At 46.1% G+C, this 21,735-nt stretch overlaps 1 protein-coding gene across 2 annotated transcripts in view; it reads left to right on the forward strand.

Annotated features, from left to right (window-relative positions):
* The first annotated feature begins 15,330 nt into the window (after positions 1 to 15,330).
* The window catches only part of HIF1A (hypoxia inducible factor 1 subunit alpha), a 34,348-nt gene continuing 27,943 nt past the window's right edge, over positions 15,331 to 21,735 (forward strand). Inside the window, exon 1 of one of the 2 annotated variants that reach the window (XM_065635812.1) lies at positions 15,331 to 15,523. In XM_065635812.1, the coding sequence (XP_065491884.1) occupies positions 15,489 to 15,523 (35 nt within the window). In that variant the 5' untranslated portion in view covers positions 15,331 to 15,488. Of the gene's footprint in view, positions 15,524 to 15,883; positions 16,148 to 21,735 lie in introns of those variants that run through there. The other variant, XM_065635813.1, reaches the window with a different exon arrangement.

Genomic DNA, 21,735 nt, shown 5'->3' on the forward strand with positions numbered 1-21,735 from the left:
AAACAGACTAACATCCATCTGAAAGTCATCTCAGGCACAGAGAAGTGATCCTTTTGCCTCCCTAAAATAACAATCCTTTTTTTTGGGGAGCACTGAATAACTGTTTGGCAAAGCGAGTGCCATGTTGGTGCTTAAATTAATCTGCTTAGATTGACTAACATAGTTGTGCAAGAGTAGAAAATACCCAGTCAAGTAAATTACATCATCCAGAGAAAAGCTATTCTAAAGAAAGAACATTTTATAAGCCTGAGCAAAATCCTGCTCCGTTAAACATTTACATATATTTACAAGCAAGAGCAGAACTCATTCTTTTTCTTGTGGGAAAAAAGAAAATAAAAAAGATCTTTGAAGTTTTGGCTGATGGAAAAGCATCTGACTAAATAAATCACTGGACAAGATCCAGAATGAATTAAAAACTCATTATAGTTTTTCTCACGTTAGTAGTACCAAGGTGTTACATAGCGCCCTGTGTAAGAAATGGCGATTCCCTGGCTAAAATTGGAGCTGTCTTTGAAATGTCATGTTCTTCCTCCTGTCAGGTCATCTTGATGTTTCATTACATTCTGTTGTTCTCTCTGCAGTCTTAAATATGAGAGGAAAATAAAATGAACTTGAAGGGGATGAGGGAATTTAGAGGCCATGACCACATCTGGATTTAAATGCTTAACTCCTGCTGACTTGGTTTTTACTGTCCCGCACAGAAATATTTTTAGTGGAAGATTTGCTGTCGATGGTGAGACCTGAAAAAGGCTGATGCTGCAGAGCCCGGCTGCGAGCAGCTCTCTGGTTCAGTTTTCTAGGCTGGTCCCTGAAAACATTTGCCAGAGGAACTCTTCAGCTTTTAGCAAAAAGAAAGATGGGATCAAAACTTAGTTTTTTCTTGTGATGGGGCCTGGGCTGTTGCCATCATCCCCGGTTGCAGGACAGAGGTGAGCTCTTGCTGGCAACATCCCGCTCAGGTGTGCCCTTGGGAATTACAACCACAATTACAAGCACCTCAATGACCCCCCAAAAAAAGAGGAAAAATGCCACCATGAGTGTGTTGGAAGGGTAGCAGAGGGCACAGACCAGATCTTGGGGTCTCTGTTACATTCCCTGGACCAGAGCCCGTTCCAGCCGCCTTACACCCCTTGCTGGCAAAACCCCAGCGAAATAAAACATCGTGCTGGAATGAAGCGGCGGTTGTGCAAAAACAGCAGAACATGACACAGCCAGGTCCACAGGGGTCAAACTCCGTGCACAGACCTCTGAACCCAGCCTTGGGTCACATCGTGCCTCTGGTTTGGTTTTGCTTTGGCAGAAAGCGCTGTGCTGTACCAGGAGCTCTGCTTCAGCTTTCCGAGGTTTTCCTGAAAGCTCTCCTCTAGCAAAGCTCCTTGCCGTGGTTTGAGCCTAAGATTATGCTTTGGGCCCAAATATGTAAGTGTGTCACATAGGAAATTCCCACAGAATGGAATAGAAGTATATAATGTGGTTGGACTAAGACCGCGTTTCAACTTCGTGTTGGTTTTTTTTTTTCTTTTTTTTTTAAGCCCTGGTTGAACTTTGGCTTGATAGAAAATAAGGTATGGGTTCAAATTATTTTGTTTCCTCTTCTTCCTCCCAAATTCATCTTATCAAGCCCCCTTCAATTTTAAGACCTCCATATTCAATTTATAGTCACTTTATTTCAGAATAACCTTTGCTTGCTACCTTTCCCTCCCATCTCTTTTCATCATCTTTTTCCAGCTTTTTCCTGTGCTCTTGATTCACTTTTGCTTAAACTCGTATAAAATAATAGCCATATTAGTAACAAAAAAGGATAAAATCTCTGCGAGTGTAATTTAGCCTTGTAGGATTTTCTCTGCCTCGTCATGTTAGCAGACGGACTATTCAGCTAATGTGAATTTTAAAACCAGCTATTGTATATTATATATTGGTGTCTACAGTGTGTGCACGTGATCAGCTGGGAGCTGGATGGATGATTCATCACTATAAGACTGAATATTGCTCAAGAGTTGAACTGAGCAGCATTAATCAGGTTCTTCACCCTGATTGCCTGTGCCTCTCCAGCTTTCCTCCATCTCCTCCTTTCACCAGGTCAATCCCCCAGGTACTCTCAGTTGTAATTTCATACCAGTGCTGTAGATAACCACATCTATCTAACGTGTAAATACAATCATACATATTGGTCTTTGCGGCATGAGAGTCATAATATCATGTACAGTTTTATTATATGTGTTACACAGAGTCCTTCTATTCATGAGAATGAGGAAAGTCCTTAATAAGCATTATTACTATTACCAGTATTTAGCAACAGTCTTGTCACTGGCATAAGTGTTCCTATGTAAGCGTATATTAAATGCATACTTAAAATCCCCAGTCTATTTTTTTAATCCTGCAAATGAGCTGATAAATGATTGCAGCCTGTTGGGATTATAATATGAATTGACATTCCAAAAAAAAAAAAAATGGTTCCAACTCCATCTGTTTGGGTTACATAATTCGTGATCTCAAGCAATCTCAGAGGCAGGATTTTCTGCATAAATAGTACAATTTCCAGTAAGGAGATTAAAGCTTCTTTGCTGGAAAAGGAAAAAATTACCAGAAAAGCTGACATTTCAATGAACACAAATCATGTTCCAAAATACACAGGAAGACAAATTCATGTCATTGAGTCCCTCTCTCCCAGATGCTCCCTCCCCACCTGTCAGAGAGCAGTATTTTGCCACAAAATGCCATTCATCCTCCAAACAGTCAAGAAATGCGGTCAGCTATATTTTCTACATACGTTGACTCTTTTAAAAACCAGCGCTGCTATTAATATTGTGCATTTTTTATGGTTTTAATCCCACTGCCTTTTTTTTTTTTTTTTTTTTTTTTTTTTTAATATCCAGTGGCTTTCTGGAAGTGCCAGACTTCAGTAAATCCACGTATATTCCACGAGTGTAAGCAAAGGCACTCAGAGCAGCCTGGCAGCAGATCCCGCTGCAAGTGATGGAGAGAAAATCTCTCCACCAGCAGCTGACCGTGCTGTGTCCATGCTCTGCAAAAGCACGTGAGTTTTTAAGTTAAAAAACACCCTTTTTTTTTTTCCTTTGGTGTGTGAATGAGGAGAAAACTCCGTGTTTGGCCTATTTTTGCAGACAGACGGGCAAGTGTTTCTGCAGGCAGACTGTTACCACACGTCACATCCTCCAGAGGCAAAAGATCCCATTAAGAGGCTGCTGGCAGAAAGTGTTTATTAAAGCAACCCACACCACCAGCTCTCCTGATGGCAGCGCTGCTCCAAACCCAGCAGCGCACAGCGAGCGGCTCCGCATACCTGCCCCGATGCAAATTCTCGATCCTAGAGAGGAAAAACAAGCAGAGCCCACCCGGGAAAGCCCCAGGTCAGGCTCAGGCTCTGAGCAGGACTGACCCCCAGTGCTGCCCGAACCTCTACCCGGCTGCCCGTTTCTGCCCCCCCGTTTGTTTTTTTATTGCCTACTGCAGGTCTCCTGTGTACCCAGAGCCCCCTGGGCTGTGATGGGAGTTTCTACCCTTTTACATCTAAGGTAACATTTTGGCATGGACTGAGCCATGGCTCCTCAGGAGATCCTTCCTTCCTCTCTCTGGTGTCTTCTCCTCGGAAAGCAGAGCGAGTCTGGTATGTGGTTAGCAAGAAATGTTGTGCTGTTAGCTCCCATTTTATTGCTTGTGCATGACCATCCCTCTGCTGAAACCACTTCATGCCTGAGTCATATGTTTACTATCCCTCTGCTCTCCAACCACCTCCATCCTTTTACCCATCCCGTGTGGTTTAGGGGCTCAGGGACCTCCAAGCGCAGCTCAGCAGGATGCCCTGGGAAAGCCTCCTTCTTCCCAGGCTTACCTCTTTGCTTTTCTGCCTAAATAGTGTGTAAGCAAGTGAGGAGGCCCTCACTCTGCTCTCATAGGAGTCTCCAGGACTTTAAAATAACTCTTTATCTCCTTGTTTCACCACAGGGGAAATGAACTTGGCTGTGCTGATGTGCAGAAGAAATGGCTCAGCAAAGGGGAACAGCTTCCCTGGAATCATGCACTCAGCAGCATCGGCGAACTGAGTCAAACTCAACATGCTTTGGAGAAGCATCCCGTTTGGTACCTGGGGAACCGCTGCTTATGACCTGCTACAGCAAAACGTCACAGAGGTGACCTGAGAGAATGGAAGTTATTTGTGGACGGTAGGGATTACAGAGTCGGTGCCTTCTCGCTGCTCGTCCTCCGCTCTTCCATGTGCATCCCTGCAGCTTGGCAGCCAGAGAGTCCTTGCTCTTTGGGGGATATCACACCTGGTACGTCCCCCCTGGGCACCACAGTCAATGCTTTCTCATCAAAACCCCTGTGCCTCAGCTTCACAAAAACCCCACTCCAACCTGCTGCCCAGGGAGGTAAACGGAGACACAGGTTTCCACGGCTGGAGTCTGTATTCCTAGAAATAAGCTGAATATTTAAGGGGAAAACCCTGGGTTTCCCTGCCTTGCCAGGTTCTGCAGGCAGCATATTAAGAGTCTGCATGGGTGCCGTAGCGAGTGCTAACCTGAGAGTTGCAATGTGCCATTGCACGTATGACGGACTACAAATGCTTCCTCTCATCTGAAAGGAGAAAGGACAACTTCTGGCCTGGCCAAGCAGAGAAGCAAGGGGTTGCTGGGGCTGAAGGAAATGGGGCCAGTCCCCTGAACCCAGGCCCATGTAACACCACACGCCCTGGGAGTCTGCAGTCACTTCGTAAAGGTCAAAATCATATTATAACGGGACATGAACTCTGCTGTCGTTTTGGAGTGACCGATCAATATTCCTGGCATGGGAGAGTGTCCAGCGATGAGGCAGAGTCCCACTGTCACGGCCAGGCTCGGCAGCACCGTGTGGCTTGCCAGCGAGTTTATAATACAGAGTTGCTAATGTATTTACGCTATAATTGCTATTTAGCAATGAGGCACTTGGGAGGAGTCGCCTAAACAGGAGAGATTACAGAGGGCCAACAGAAGAGATATTAATCAATGAGATTGACTTTCTCTAGTCAGATGTGTTGGCTAACTCCAGGAAATTATATTTTCCTCATACCCCTCCTATGAGCCTGCAAGAGCTTGGCCTGATTTCACTGACACCCAGGACTTCAAAGCTGGTCACATCCAGTCTCAGGAAGGACGCTTGGGTCTGACACAGGCCATAACCCTGTGACCAGCAGCTACCTCTGCCTAGCAGCATTTTTAGGTGAGCATGCATATGCACCAATTAAGTACTTGCACCGAGATGTGCAGTTCTATAATTGATTTTAAAAAATAAACTGTTTTTTTCTGTCTCAGACACGATAGATGGAACTTCACTACTCTTTCCGCAGGGCTGCAGTCGTGATTTCTTTGCCATCGTTTGCGGCGGAGGCTGCAGGACGCTCACACATGCTACAGAAACTCTGAGATCATACGGAAACTTTTCAAATTAATGAGGGCTCCTGGACATGAGATAACTGTGTTTTGCAAAATAAACATTGCTCCTGAGTAGTTTTCAGCTCGTTTAAGTCATTTTCAGCCCATTTTTTTCAGATGAGTTTGCTTTGCAGGGAAAAATAATAAAAGTTGTATGATGCAAGCTACTTGTCTTCTCTTGATGGGTTTGTGAGGGACTTTTTGTCTGTAAAAAAAATCCCTGCCAGGAAGATTGGTGGTTACCATGCAGGTCTGTGAATTTGGAAAGTTGGGATGCATCCCTGAGGAGCTCACTGGCTGCCTACGTGATCTTGAAGAAGTCAGTGGACTGGCAGCGAGCTGACCTTTGGGTTGAGCCAAGCCTGCGTGTCTGTACTTTGAGGGAGGAGAGGGTGTTTTCGGTTGGGTTTTATTATTGTGGCTACGCTTCTACGTTTCCACGTTTCCAGTTTTCCACTGAGAAGCCGCACGGTCGGAGCAGCCTGTCTGTCCCTGCCTGTCCCCGCAGCCTGGGGCACCTGGCACATGCTCTCCTCTGCCCCCTCCTCTGCACACACCTGCGGGGAAGCAAGATCACGCCAAGATGACACGTAAGAGGCATTGCTGGGTCAGCGAGGCTGGTTGTGAAGGAGCCTGGGATGTCACGGAGGTGTTTCTTTCCTAACTCTACCACTAGCAGGCCTTTTTTTTTTGCCTGAGCCTTAGGGATGGTTGGCAGATGGGTGAGGGTGTGGTGCTCTGGACATGTCAGGCTGTGCGTTCCTGCCCAATAAATCAGTTACAGTGATACATGTGCCTCTAACAAGCTACTGAGACTCTTTGGCTTGTGAATTCCTGGTCCACTTCACCTCGATGATTCCTCCTATGGATCTGGGTGCCTAACGGGTTGATTTTTGTTTGCTTTCAAGCTTAAATCAATTTAAAACCCTGCAAAAGCGTTTTAGTTACACCAGAATGGATTCTTCCTTCTCCAGAAACTGTGCTCTACTCCGCCAACTAGATTTCATTTGCTGCTGCTTTAGGAGAAGATGGTTTAATGTTCAGCTGCTAGTCCTATCAATAATCCACAAGCTGCTGTACTAAGGCCTATGCTTGTTTTTCCCTGGGGGAGATTGTGGGCAGTACTGTCTTCTCTATTTTGTGTAACCATTCTAGTAATATAAATGAGAAGTAGAGATCCTATTGCTGTACTCCTCTTGCATTATTCTTTTTTATTTTTTTAAGAAAGGCAGCAGCCATGAAATAGTGATGAAATTTAACCGGTTTCTGACCTTGCTGTCTAGTATTTTGGTGAGGTATGTTGTTCATGATGAACTGAAGGCTTCTCAAGTGCCTAAAACCGAAAATCACATCCATGAACTAACTTTTTTTTCCTCTTTTCCAAGACAATAGGAGAAAGAAAACTTGATTAGCTTGTGTGTGTATCTCGGTCTGTCGAATGCATGAATACATATATGCACTAAAGGCTTGCACTGAGCAAAAGCTGTCAGCATAAACACATTTTCATTTGGTTCTGAAAATGGTGAGGTCTGTGGCCATTCTTATCTAGATCCAGTTCCTATGAGATCTTTGTTTCCCACGCTCATGAGTTGCCTCTTATTGATAAACAGTTTCGTCACTTAACATGTGATCTCAGATAGCAAAGAGAGGTTTGATGCACCAACTTTGTCATTATGGTTCTGAATTGTGCTTACTCAGTTCCTTGGCAAATTCCTTCCATCCTGTGTGGACATCTTTTAACATATGAACCCTGGGTTTTCCTGGTCCCTGAAATGCTGTGCTCTTACCACAACCTGCCAGGACTACCAGATTCTTCATTAAAAATATAAGAATGCCCCCAGCCCATTCTATGCCTCAACTAGGTGTTGGTTTTGTTTCGTTGTGCCTTTTTTTTTTTCCTTTTTGTTTGTTTTGTGTGTGTGTGTTGTGGTTTGGGCTGTTTGGTTGGGGTTTTTTTAATTTTCTCACCTCCCAAAGGGCCCAGCACTGACGGTCCTTGTTTCACTGCCCCACATTTCACCCCTCCTGCACTCCATGGCGTCTCCTGCTAAAGTCCTTGTGGATGAAGAATTTGAATGAAGAAACAGCTGGAAGGTGATCACAGGGATATTGTTCTCTGCTGCTGCTGGCCAAGTTGGGCAGCACTAAGGAGGACACATGGGACAGAGGGCTCAGATGCTGCTTTGGGGTCAAATGCAGTGGAGCTGTTCAGTCGCTGCCTTTCCTCAGCTCTTCCTTGGCCTTTCTTTGTCTTCCATTACGGGAGTTGCTGCAGCTTTGCTGGAAAGTACCTGTTATCCCACTCGTAAGTAGAGAACTCAGTCTCCCTTCCAAAGGACCAGATCCACAAACTATTTTTGTATCTAAGTCCAACTGATTTCTATCTCAGTTGCCTGAGTGTCTTTTGCATATCTGGATGTAAGTGTTTTGTCTGTGGTCATGCAGGAAGTCTATGGTAAGCAGAGAAGTGAAAATACATCCCAAGCTAAAGCTCTAACTACTGTGCCACTCTTCCCTTCACTGGGATTTTTTTGGGGCAGGAGGAGATCTCAATTTGCTGTGAATAACAGCAGTATTTTGCCTCTGCATTTTGATATCTGGCTTTAAAATAAAAACCTGTATCATTGCTGCAAATTGATTGATTAGCCTTTCATAAACTGGAGAGCTCACTTCATCTGGCATTGCCGTGGCTGAAAGCCAATACTGCAATTGATCATTTAATTAACTGGAAGAAAATTAAAGGAACTGTAATCTGTGTCTCAGGTCTGTTGTTATCAAGCTGGCAAAGTCCTTATTTCTGCCTAGAGCAACAATCGGTTCCTTGACCCTGCAATTTAGAAACGCTGGTTTAGGCATCCCCCACCTCACCTACCCACCTGGCTTTCTGCAAAGCAGGAAGCAACGTGACCTGATCCTTCCTTCATCTGCTTGTGGATCCCAGACTCTGGGGTACCTGACATCTCTCACAGCTGGCTGGATCATCTAAATTCGCATCTTCTCACCACATCGGGGAAAGCTGTGGTTCTAGCTTAATAAAACTGAGCCTGGAAGAGAAATGGATGTACTATAAAAGTCATTTTTTTAGAGGCTGAAATGAGAACATGGGAGATTTTTAGTTTATTTGAACACCAACATTTCCTTAAAGGGATTGCAATACTGATTTTCATTTTGCTACTTCAAATACATAAGAGAGAGCAATGTGTTTGACAGAGAAATTACCAGTCCTGAAAACATGGTGAGCCCTTAAAGCTTTAACTTAAACAAGCAACTTGACTGGTCTATGAACAGAGAGAGAGAAAAAAAAAAGAGGTAAGAAGCCATTGTTTTAATGATTGTGTTGCCATATCAAGAGAAGAAAGACAGCTGCTTCTAACTCGTCTTTGCATGCCTAAGTAATTTATTAATTACCTCATTCCCCCATAAATGCCTACAGTCCTCCAAAAGGCATGCTAAAACAGACATAGTCATTAAAGCTTGCACTGCATTTTCTAATGTGTTGTGGGAAAACAAACAAACAAATAAAACCTCAAGCCCTTTGTGTTTTAGCTAGATCCAAGTTGGGGAAATGTTAAGTAGAAACACTTAAGAAACAGTACCATCATTGAAAAGAAAATGTGTTTTAATGCCAAAACAGGAAAAAAGACTGAATGTTAAACAGTTCTCAGTTTTGGATAAGGTGAAATAGTTTGTTCCCCTTTACATTTTAATTACAACTGAAGCCCATTTAATTTCATTTTTCGATTTATTTCCAAATATTTCTTGCTCTGCGTGAGAAACTTGTGGTCCAGGCTGTAAAATAACAAAGGGCTTTGTAGAAAGGATGAAAAGGATCAAAAAAAGGAAAAAGAGGAACGTTCTTTCAGAACGTTCCTGTGGATCATAACTAGCTGTAGGAGTCAGAAATCTGCATGAAATTGAAACCATGTCTCCTGAGAAATGCATTTTCCCTCTGCTCTAGATTGGAACTTATGCAAAGACTGTCGCACAGTTCTCGCTGCATCTGCTGACTGCTCGTCTGGTTTCCCTTGTGCATCCTCAAAGCATTTCACTTGTGTTTATGGTACCTTCAAAAGGGAAGCTGGGCAAAGAAGAAAGTAAAACTCGCCTGGTAGGTATGAGGTGTTACAGGCTTATTGGCATATTGGGAGTGTCTTCCTGGCTCCAGAGATGTAGGTTAAGAACATTTTGTTGGTCACAAGGAAAACCAGCCGGTGCTCTGCTCGCCGGTGTGATGACAGACCGGGCTGTGCTGGTCACCGCGGCCTCGCGAGAAAGTTGTGCTGGGAATGTGGTGTGAGCAGAGGCGAGGGGAGAACGAGGGGTTTGTGTCTCCATCTTACACAGTAAGACCGATGGCCACGAAAATGTGCTCCAGAGTACTCAGGACTGAGCTGAGGAACACCAAACCCGCTGTCTAAGCACACCCGCACCCTTCAAATACCAAGTGGGTAAACTTGTGCTCAAATCTCTGTTTTGCCTGGTTTGGAGCAAAGATTTAAACCCAGCTCCACATGTCTCCAAGTGCCTCTCTGTAAAATAGCAGTTTAGGGGCTAAAGTGAAACAGATCCCAGAGGGGAGAAGTGAGGCTTTACCCACGTGGGTACCAAACCTTGTGTGAGCTGAACAGGACAGAGACTGAACAAGCATCTCTGACCTCCAAGAGAGTGCTTTACCCCCCAGACTTTGGTTAATCTTTCCAAGTCACATTGTTGTGCCCAGCTGCAGGGCAGACTTACCAGCTGAGGATCTGAAGCAGACAGAAGTATCTTGAGGGCCAAAAACTGGACCTGGCCTTGGCAAGGCCATAGGTGCAAGCAGTACTCCTATTTACAATGTTCCCATTGTGGATTTCTCAGTCGTTTTCTCCTCAGCTGGTTTCTGAGGCTCCTGCTCAGGTCTCCACATCTGCTGGTGCACCCGGCACGCAGGGAACTTGCCGCCCAGCACTGTGCCAAAGGATTGCAGCGCTGAAATCCAAAATCCTTTCTCTAAGTGATTTGTGTAACGTCCCACAGGAAGCCTGGAACCAAACCTCGGCTCCCTGAGTCTTCGTTCGGGGCTTTGACCACAAACCCATCTTTTCTGTAAGGACAATTTTAAAATTCCATCTTGCTTTTTGTTCACATCAGGAAAACCACCGTACAATTGGCAATATCTGCTCATGGTGGCCTGGGGTTGGCAGGGTCCAGCCGACTGGTGAAACTGTACGGCATTGCCTGCTGAGTGCCTGCTCCCCTTGTGCTTTCATCTGGTGAATTCCTTTCATGGGTAGAAAAACTTTCCCCTAAGCTAATTACACTGAATTTGACATAGAACTTCTATTATACTGCAGATTTTTTAAACCACATTGGTGTACGTCTCTGTGCAGGAATCACAAGTCTTTCCAAATGCCTAAATGTGCACTGAGTCAAGCAGGCTTTAAGAGGTGGTCATAGTTTAAAAAATGTGGATTGTGTAAATGCGAAAAGAAAAATAAATAAGGTCCTGGCACAAGAAGGAGAGGAGAAGCACTAAGGTTAGAAAATACCAGTGGAAATAACAGTTGCCAAAGAGAGATTGTGTCTCCCATCATGTACTCTTGTTTTAGACAATATTTTGTATTTGAGAAACAGCAGCATTAGGCTTCCACTACCAATGGTTTGACTTGGATTTGATTTGAATTTCAATTCACTTTTCTACTGTGGAATGAGTTGACCACCAGAGATCTCAGGTTCTTGCACTGTTAAGCACAGTAAGTCATAGTAATGAGCATTAGATGGTTGGCAGCCTGTGTAGCAGAGCCACGGGGCTGCACAGCCTCAGAGACCTTGTGGCACTTCTGGAAATGCTTGCAGAGGGGTGCTGTGGATAAGGGAGGTTTTCTAGTCACATATCCATAGACTAGTATGTGCCCTTCCTTATAGGACGGTGCCTATTAATCACATTAATATTAATTCCCTATACCATAAATATTAATTCCCTATATGTAGAGGACTGTACTACTTTTGCTTTGTAAAACAAAAGCCCAGGAAAGCCAGTGATGCAGGCGGGTCATTACAGTGAAAGCCCATGTGATGCGAGTTGTCAACTCAAGTGAGATAAATACAGTCCTTACTTCTCTTCACCACCACCTGGTAAGTCCATGCTCAGGAATTGTAAGTGTTCTTCAGAGAGAAGATGCCTAAGAAAATTAAACCCCTGTTCTTCGTCCCACTGAAGTCAGTGTAGGTTTTGCCAATCGTTATTGATGGGGATGCGTTAAAGCAGGCAGAGCCCACTGAGTGAGATTTGAGCCACCAGCAGACAGACCTGAAGCCACAGATGGGAGCATATCTCACATCTTCACGTTGGTTTGTTCTGCTGCTGAATCCCTGCTGCTGTCCTCACCAAGCCGTTTGCTGACTCATCAGCTTGTGCATTTGCCCTAATTAGTCATATGCAAATACTGTTTTATTCAGGAAGTTCTCTTAACGTAAGTCGGAGTATGAACTTAGCACAGCAATAAAGGTCAAGAAAAGTGACTGAGGCATTATATACTGTAATAAGTTTCTGTTATCAGCCACTGGCAAAGTGGGAAAGAACATGTATATGCAGAATTTTAGTGGAGTGACACAAAAGTTTAATAAAGGGGAGGATGTGAAGGGGAGAGCATTTGCTTAACATCTCTCTAGAGCTGCTATAGTATGAAATGCTTAATTGTTGAACAAGTTTCCACTAACATCCTCCTGTAACACAGTCGGTTTTTGATGCAGTATTCTTTATTATGAGCTTGGGGTAAGCATGTTTGGCATGAGAGAAATGTGTCTAGAAAGGAGACCACAACACTTACTCACAGTTCCTCAGCCAGTTCATGCTGGGAAGTCTGACATCTTTCAACAATTAACTTGAGCAGTGTTAGTAATTTGTATACTGAGATTTTTCTACAGTGTCTTTTACTCAGGGATTTCTAACACATTTTGAGCCTTTGTGCCTGAACGATTTGAAAAGATCAAAACGTAGCAAGAGGACTCTCAATGAGGAACCATTTTGATGTGTTGCACAGTATGTGAATTTAGATAATGGTAATAAGGGTGCCCAAGTGGCTCCTAAGGTTTCAAAGCTTATAGGCACCAAAATTGTCATTGAAAGGACTGACAGCTGTAGGATGGAAAATAAGAGCCCACTGGGAAGGGTAAGGTGGGTTCTGTAACATTACAGCTAGGCAGTACCTGATCTCGACCACATTGGTGCTACTTGGTCTTTAAAGGGGGTGTGAACACCCAAATTGCAGTCGAAATGCAAAAGAGGCTTTCAGTTCTGAGTGCGACAAGCTCACCAGGAACCACTTCATCCCCACACTCCGATTAGAGAAGCTGCGATAGCTGCTTTGAGTTGTACCAGCCTCCTCTAAGGCATGGCAAGTACCCCTGGTAGCACCACTTCGCTGTCGAAACTCCCCTGATGCATTCTCTGTGGCAGGGACTCTGATGGAGAAGGTGGCACTGAGCTCTGTATGTCACTTCTGCACCTGCCAGGAGATCCCCCCATTTCACCAGGGAAATTCCTTAGGGGCTGTTAGAGTGAACCTGTGACTTTATTAAAACAGTGCATGGCTGCCACGCACGAGTGAATTTGCTCCTATGTTTAAACTGCCTGTACCTCATTTTGAAAGACAAAGTTGTCCGTGAGCTTTTGTTTGGGGTTTCTTGGGACTTATGCAAGAGACCTGAGTGTGAGTCTTGCTTCGATTATTTATTTTCTTGAGGCTCCAGTGAGCACAGAACAACTGAAATATCAGTAATCCACAGCCATGGGCTGTCGTGTTGTCACATCTCATAAGCTAAGTAAAGCTGGGCTTTGTCAGCGTTTGGATGAGAAACCTTAAAGCAATAAAAGGAGTCTACAGCACCTCTGCCTCTTCTGTATATCTGACTGTTGTGAGCAGAAGCAGTTCATGTCATACAGAAACTCCTTGTGATTTCTATTAAATGTCATGGTCACTGATTTTCTTCAAGATTTAAAAACACAACACCCACCGTTGTATGCAAAAATGACTGTTGATACTTGGAAGTTCTGAACCCACCGCAGAAGTGTCAGGGAGGTGCAGTACTGAAACGACATCACTTTGCCCCGCAGGTGTTTCTTACAACATCACGTGCACACAGCAGCACAAGGATGTTACTTATGCCTGTCAAAGCTGCTTTTTTTTTGAGGGTATCATTACCTCCAAGCTGTGAATCGAGTAGTCTCGGGAAGTTCAGCTCCATATGATCACTTCAAGTCCTTGCTGGATGAAGCCTACAAGACATAAAGGAACCTCTGAGCTCTGTGGGGTCCCGCCACCTGCAACCATACCCTTCATCCTCCCACAGCGCTCAGACGCGCATGGCTGAGAGAACATAGATAAGGCCACTGTGGAGCCTTTAATTTTAGGTGCGTGGGCTTTGCCCCCAATTTTCCTTCCTCTGTGACTCCAGAGCAGTGGCCTGGCTCCTGATAAGGGAGACCTTATTGTGGCCTTTCTGTGCTTAAAAGGGGCTGATAAGAAAGATGGGGACAGACATTTTAGCAGGGCCTGTTGCAACAGGACAAAGAGTGATGGTCTTAAACTAAAGGGGAGGAGATTCAGGCTGGAAAAGAGTGAGAAATTTTTGACACTGAGAGTTTTGAGAGCCTGGCCCAGGTTGCCCAGAAGAGGTGGTGGATGAACCATCCCAGGAGACACCCCAGGCCAGGCTGGACGGGGCTCTGAGCAACCTGAGCTGGTGCAGATGTCCCTGCTCATGGCAGGGGGGACACTGGATGAGCTTTGAAGGTCCCTTCCAACCCAAACCATTCTGTGATTCTATGACCCAAGGGACCACTTATGAGTGTCTGCATGACCATGTCTATGCTGGGCCTGCCTGTTAGGCCTGGGCCGGCACAGGTCTTATCACCTGTGCAGCTGTTCATGATGACCCCTCCAGGGCCAGCCGAGGTTTGTAGGAGACCCCGGGGCCTTCGGGTGACCCCGGCCACGCAGGGAGGGGATCGGGCCCCCCCCGCCCCTGGGGCGGCTGCTCTATGGCGCCCCCTGGCGGCGGCGGGTGGCGATGGGGCAGCGCGGGGCAACACCGCCGCGGGGCCGCGCCGGTCCTAGCGCCGCCCGCCGCCCCCGGAGCACGGTAGGAGACCGGGACGTTTGCCCCCCGCGCCCCGGCGGAGACCGCGGGGCTGCGGGCAGGGACCCCGCGTCCCGCCAGCCCGAACCGGGGCTGGGCCGGCGGGGTTCGGGCCTGCCCGGGTGGGAGGGGAGGCAGCGGGGGAGCGGTGCCTCCGCGCAGCCCCCGTCCAGCTTCCCGGCTCTGCCTTTAGGCTTTGGGGTTTTCGAAGTTGTAAAACTTGCTCGAAATGTGCTTAATTTTCTGTGCGTTATCCTTCTGGCCCGCCCGGCGATGCAGTTGCCTGTTTCCTTTAATTAATGTGAGGGTTTGAACTCTTTGACTGGAAATGTCTTGGCTTTAAGACTACGAAACCTTCGGGAAAGAAGAGTCGAGCATCGGAAAAAAGTTCCTCAGGAAAAAAAAAATATTAATAAAAATGCGCGATGTGTTCATAAACGTGCGGGCTCGGGGGGGAGGCGGCGGTATCATTTTTGGCGATTTTTGAACGATCAGCACCAGCGCTGCTTGGCGGGATACCAGGGCACCCCGGCTCGGGCGAGTCCCCCGCCGCTGCCCGCACCCCGAGGTGGCCGGTTCGGGGCCCGGTGTCGGCGGTCCCGCCCCGCACACAGCGCCACACGTGAGGCGCCGGCCCCCTCCCAGCTGAGCGCTCAGCTGACCCCGCCGGCCGAGGGGCTGGGCCGCGCCGCCGCTCCTCACTGGCGCAGCGCGGGGCCCGGGCCGGCCGCGCCCGCCCCCGCCTCCTCCTCCGCGCCCAGCCCCGCCGCTGCGCCCTTCGCCGCCCGCACCTCCCCGCAGCCTGCCCCGATGCTCTGAGCCCGCGCGGCCCCAGACCCGGCCCCTTCCCGGCCGCGCCGCCATCTCCCCGCGCCGGCCATTGGAACCGCCCGCCTCGCATCCAGGGAGCCGGCGGGAGGAGTGAGCCAGCCCGCCGCCATGGAGAGCCCCGGCGGCGTCACCGACAAGAAAAGGTACCGCCGGCCGACACCGCGCCCTCCCGAGCTGCCCGCCCGCGGCACCGGCGCTCGGCCCGCGCCGGCAGCGCGCCGCCCGCCCCCCCCGCTCACCGCCCGGCCTGGGGGCCGCCTCCCCCCCCGGCGCCGGGGCTGCCGTCCCCCGGGCCCCCCTCCCCGCTTTGTTACCGCCGCCCCCTCCCTGTCCTCCGTGTCCCCGCTTCCCTCCCCGCGCTCCCCCAGCCCGCGGAGCGCTTCGCTCTTTCATTCCGCCTCCTCCTCCCCGCCGTCCACGTCGCCATTTTGTCGGCGGGGGGAGCGGGCCGGCGCTCCGCCGCTGGGGGCCTCCGTGTGGTGCGGCGCCTCTCTCTCCCGCGGCGGGAGCTGTCCCGCCGGCGCGGCGCGGCTCTCGGGTCCGCGGGTGGGAGCTCCCGGCGTGTTTTCCCCCCGCTTGGGGTCTGCGTGGGCCCCGCTCCCTCAGCCGGCGCGCCCGGGCGGCCTGCGCGCCCAGAGCGAGACAAGCGGGGCGGGCCGCGGGGTGTCCGTGAGGGGAGCCCGGGCCGGGGGGAAGCGGCGCCGGGGTGAGCCCTGCGCGGCCGCGGAGCGACCCGGGGGCTGCCTTTTGCTTCTGAAAATGAGCGGGTAGGAATTGATCGTGCGTTATTCCAGGCGGCCACCGAGCCTGTGGTGTTCAGGGTGGGTTTTTTTTTGTGCTGAAAAGGGCCGTTTTGGAATCTGGAAATATTAAGCTTAAAAAAAAAAAACCAACAACCCAAACAAACACCAAACCCACGCGAGGAGTGGGGGGCGGCTGGACAATGTGAGTTGAGGAGTATGAATAATTCACCAGGGATTGTTAGCTCAAATTAGGAGGGGGAAATAAACGCCTTAAAAGCCTTTGTTACCCGGTGAAGTTAGGGAATTCGAGTATTTGGGTGACCGGATTTCTGCGTGTGTGCCCCACCGGCGCGCTTTGTGGAGGGATTAATTGCCGTAATCGCCATCTGCAGAAGACGCCGTTTGTTTATATTGATATCGATACCTTTTATTTTTCTTCCTTTTTTTTTTTTCTTTTTAAGATGGGTTTTCTCCGCTCTCGTATCAAAGGGTCATCTGAGTAGGTTAAACGCAATAAGTGTTAAAGCTCGTAAGTCGTGTTGGAAAGGCGACTGGCCGGCTTTAAAATGGATGGTGAGCTTTGTGCTGAGCTGGGAGCGCAGAGTGCTGGGCTTGTGAACAGGGAGCCCTTCACCTCTAGGACAGTCTCACCTCGGGGATGATCTGGAGTTGTTGCGGTGGGGCAGGAGGTGAGGTGAGAGAGAAGCAGCTCTTAGTCTAATGAAATCCGTACAGCGGGGGCACCTGGGGGTGGCACTGATTCCCTCACCTTCGTTTTTTCTCCTCAAAGCTAATAGCTATTGAGAAGCCTGGGAGAAAATGTTGCAGCAGAAATGATTGTTCTGAGCTTTGCTGGGCTGCCTTAATTTAGTAGCAGGTCTAGAAAGGGGTTTTGAGATGAGTTGTTCTCTTGCTTTTTTTTTTTTTAAACCCTTGAGCATTTGTTATTTTTTTTACTTACCATTCTGTCTCACTTGGGTACTTTTTTTTTTTTTTTTTTGCAATTTCCTTATCCTGGATGTAATCTACTTTCTTCAGAATGTAAGAATCAGTATGCAAAGCTTATCCTTCCTTCCTAAAAGCAGGGCTTAAGAAAGAGAATTTGTTGGTTTTTTGTTTCCTGTAGACAGAGTTCAAAGTTAGGAATGTTTCCTATAAAACAGTGAGGAATATTCAGATTACTTCTGTTGTAGGGCATATTTTAATGGAAAACATAAAGCTGTATCTGGGGGCTGTCAATGTGCAGTTGAGCAAAGATGGCTAAGCAAAAAAGGAAGGATATGAACTCACCGGAGAACTTATTGAAAATCTCAAGTGTTTCTCAAGAGCCTGCGTTGTTTTAGAAGGGTTTAGGTTTGACAGTGTCCATGTTCAGAATAACTTTAAAGGAGAAGACTTTCCAGTCCTGTTCTTTGATGATAAAAGTTTGGCTGATTGTATAAATAGTGCACCTCAATTTTGGCATGTGTTAAGATCCTTTTATTCCTTGTCCCACCCTGTGCTTGAATTTGGGTAGTGCTTAGCTCTTGATAGTTAAAGTGAAGCTTGTTGTTTTGCTTAATTACGAGCTGTGAGATGCAGAAATTATGGAATTTGACTGTGTATCTCAGTCTTACATAACTGAAATTAAGTCGTAATAGTAACTGGAAGTGTGGATTTATTTACTGGTTTGTTGAATCCATTCTTTGATGTAGTCTTGAGCTGCTCCTATACATACAGGGGTCACGATTCCGTATGAAACCAAGTACCAGCAACATGATTAGGTGTGGAGTTATTTGGGTTTTAGCTGTTCTTTGGTAGCTGTACCATTTTCATGTGCTCCTGGGTTTTCTCCCATGTGGTACAAGGAGCAAGTTTATCTCAGTGCATCCAGTGGGTAAAGCAATATTGTTGGGAGCTTTGACTGCTTATTGACTTCAACTGCATTCAAATTTCAGACTTTTGTTGAGAAGTACGCTGATTTTTTTCTCAATATTCTTTTAACAGCAGATGGCTGATGCTATGAAAACTTTACGGTGGTCTGTGATGTGACACGTCGCTATTAGCAGAGTTATTCTTGCACCATTTTAAGTAAACGAGCCATTTAGGGTTACTGATTACTTTGGTAGTGGCTTGCAGCTGGTAGAAACACTAAAAAGATGAATCTTGCATTGTTTTAAGACATTACTTGTAGCATAAAATGTATGTATTTTAATGGTATGGGTGCTGAAAAAAAATGAGAAGTGGAAGGATTTTTAAAAAGTGATTTCTTGAGTTCTCAGTCTGAGTCTTAAGATGGATGGTATAACCGGTGGAATTTAACATCCTGACTTGAGTGCCTTGGAGAAAAACTGAAGCTTTTCAGTTTTTCAGAGTTGAGACTTGAAACTTAACATCTAGTGTCTAAGGGGATGATCTGAAAGACCCAGGTTTTGCTCCTGGTTCTCAGCCACTGAGATCCAGCCTCAAAATCTGTTGGAGAAGCCCAGGTCCTGCGTGAGGTCTTTAGGACTGTACGTGCCATCGCTTTTTGTCTGTGAATTTCTTTCAATGCTGGTGGAACTGAGCCACCATTACTAGAGTTGAAAGTGAGTACAAAACCCTTTTGTCTGTGCTCGAACTGTACTTCCCTGCGTGTTGTAAGACGAGGAGAAATCTTTCAGTAAATCTCCTGTAGAGTCTTCCCACAGAGGCAGAGAGGGCAGAGCGGTTTCTGGCTTACAGAATGGTGGTTTTATTGCTTTCTGGATTTTTCTGGATTGTTTGCCTTGCCATAGGGCTTACCTTTTGGTAGTGCCTGTGTTGTCTGTTCTTTGCGATTTCCTCAAACATGAAGGAGTTTTGAATTCCTTCAATAAAAGTGATCAGAAACTACTTGCCAGTGCCCGCAAAAGATGAAGGCAACAGCATTGTGCTACCACGCTTCTTCGTTGTTATCAAGGCCCTGAACATAAGGGAAGAATAGCTGTGGAGGATTTGCCTACTGCAGATATTTTGCGTAATTTTGCTGTGCTGGTGCTTTGGTTTCCTTTTATCGGCGAAGGTCTCAGTGTTTCGCAGTATGTTGATAGAAGCAGCAGGAGAGTTTTCTGGTTTATGTTTACAGTCATGTTTGCTTTGCCCTTTTAAAACAGTGTCTTTGGTCTGCAGTCAGGGTCTCTTGGTTGGTGTGCTCGAAATGCCAGCAACTGGCCCACACTTAGTGGGGAGAGGTCTAGTGTAGACGTGATCAGATGGTCCAGGTTGTCAGGGGGTCTGTAAGAAGCTTTTATTTCAAGTACTTTCAAGCTTTTTTAGGAACTGTGCCTTATGAATAAATGCTTTTCCTTTCTGGGGTCTCTGGAGGCACATCCTGGACCATTTTTGGGAGGGGGAGAATGAATGTAGCTTCATACAGTTTTCAGCAACTTAAATCTGGCAATTAAGTCAACTATTGGTTTAAAGGTGGAGGTGTGAAGTGGGTGATCCATTTTATTCCCCCTTTTAATTGCCAGCCCTGTTTTCTGGTTAGTTTCTCTCTTCTCAGAGATGTCCATCAAGGGCTTATTTAGGTTCATCTAAGGTCATGCTAAAGTATGTCCTGTGTAAGCCTGGAGAAGCTAAGCAGCATGGTTGTGTGCTGTGTTTTTACTGCCACCAGAAGAGAGGCCAGAGAAGATCATCCTGCTACCACGTGTAAGGCTTCCATCAGCGATGCAACAGCAAGTATTTACACATAGGCACTTGCTTCCCCCTCTGCACATCATGAAAGCAACGTAGACCTTTGTTCCTCCCTATCCTTGAACTATAATGCACGAAGTTTATAAGGCTGTTTCCAGGACTCTGATTGCTGATGTTGAAGAGAGGAAAGAAGAAAATAATAAATATTAATAACACTGGCAAATGTCAGCAGTGTTGTGGTGTAAGCCCAAACCCTTCTGAGGTTCCTAAGAGTGCCCATGTTCGCTTTGGTGGCTTCTGACCAGAAAGCCGTGAAGACTCTTGCTGAGCCTACGTAACATGATGGATTCTTGACTGTATTCATGCTGTTCAACAGTAGTATTGCACCAATTTATGTTAGAAGGCTGTATTTCAAGTAGGATTGTGTGAAATTTTTTGTATTAAATGACAGAAACTGCTGATTTTTTTGAGTGTTTTTTTTTTGTACTGCAAGAAGAGAATTTGGCAGTATTTCTTCACTTATTCTTGAAAAGCTTGGTGTTATGATATGCCAACAGAATAATTCTTGTGTGATTGTAGAGTATGCATTGTTAAGTAAACCCGGGGGGAAGTCCCATGGTGGTATATGAGAGAATCTAGATTTTCCTGATGATACTGCTCTTTCAAGGAGATGCAAATACTGATCCGATTACAATATGCGTTCTTTAAAAAAAACAAACAGCTTCAAAACAAAAATCTCAAAAGAACCTTAGCAAGGAGGCGCAGTAACCCATTTCTAGCAAGGTGATGTCCAAAAGGAAGGAATGTTCCAGATTACAAGTCATCAGCTCAAATGCTGCTTTTATCTTCACACACACAGTTATACAGGCAGGTGTTTACATGCCTCAAAAAAACCACCTTGGTAATGCATGGAAAGAACTTGGACCTTAATCATCTTTTCATGTTATAACAGCCCTTTCTCTTTTGAATTCGAGAAAGTTTGAGCGTTTTCATCCTCTCTTGAGAAACCTCCTTTGTATTAGAGCAAGTGGAAGAGCATGCAGGAGAATCTGAGTTTTCCACTGAGAACTGCCCCAAAATGGGAGACACTTGGGGGATTTATGACATTGGGAACTACAAAAATGGCCCAGGAGAGAAGGTAAGCCTTTTTACTTTAACTGATGACTGAAAATTCAGGAAGATACGGTTTCCAAATTACCATTGGATATGATGGCTATTAAGGTTTTCCTCTATTGAGATTTCTATTTAGTTCAGAATAGAAGTCTCTGAAAATTAAGTTCCTAGATTATTAGAAACATGAAATCAGGTGAATACCTGCCAGCATATATATTTTTTTTAAATACAGTTTATGTAGGTGACGAACATTTCAGAGTTCTTTGATGTGGAGCCATAGCCTCAGTTGATGTAAATTAGCGCAGGTTCATTGAAGCTGCGCCTGTTCATACCAGCCTGGGGGTTTGGTCTGGGGTCTCAGAGTAACTGCATAAATAAAGAGGAGCTTCATCATATGCATAATCTGTCATTTCTTTCTGCTGAAGCCTGATAATAGTGGGACTTATACAAAAATGTAGCATTTTAAAACGCTGCGATATTTTAGTGGCAAGACGTTTGAAATGGCTCTGCTGGCCCCGAAGAACTGGTGCTTCAAGAAGATCCATTAGCAGTTCCTTAAAGATATTCAATACGTAATAAACTTTGTGTGTGTTAGGAGAGACACTGTGCAGCTTCTGTTTAATTTGGTGTGGTGCAAATGAATGCTTGTTAAGCATTTCGAGGAAAAATGTTACAACAGATCTTGTAACTCGATACATTAAAACGGAGCCTGAAGTTCAAGTGAAGCATTGAGGAAACTGAATCAGCAGCACTGAACTGTGCTATTATATTTACGACAGTGGAAGGTTTTACCAAGTAACTTATTTAATATCCTTTTCAACTCAATTTGTAATAATTCTTGGAAGTGTTACCTGGAAAAG

Source organism: Caloenas nicobarica, chromosome 5 (genome assembly GCF_036013445.1).
Source record: "Caloenas nicobarica isolate bCalNic1 chromosome 5, bCalNic1.hap1, whole genome shotgun sequence".
Taxonomy (NCBI): Eukaryota; Metazoa; Chordata; class Aves; order Columbiformes; family Columbidae; genus Caloenas; species Caloenas nicobarica.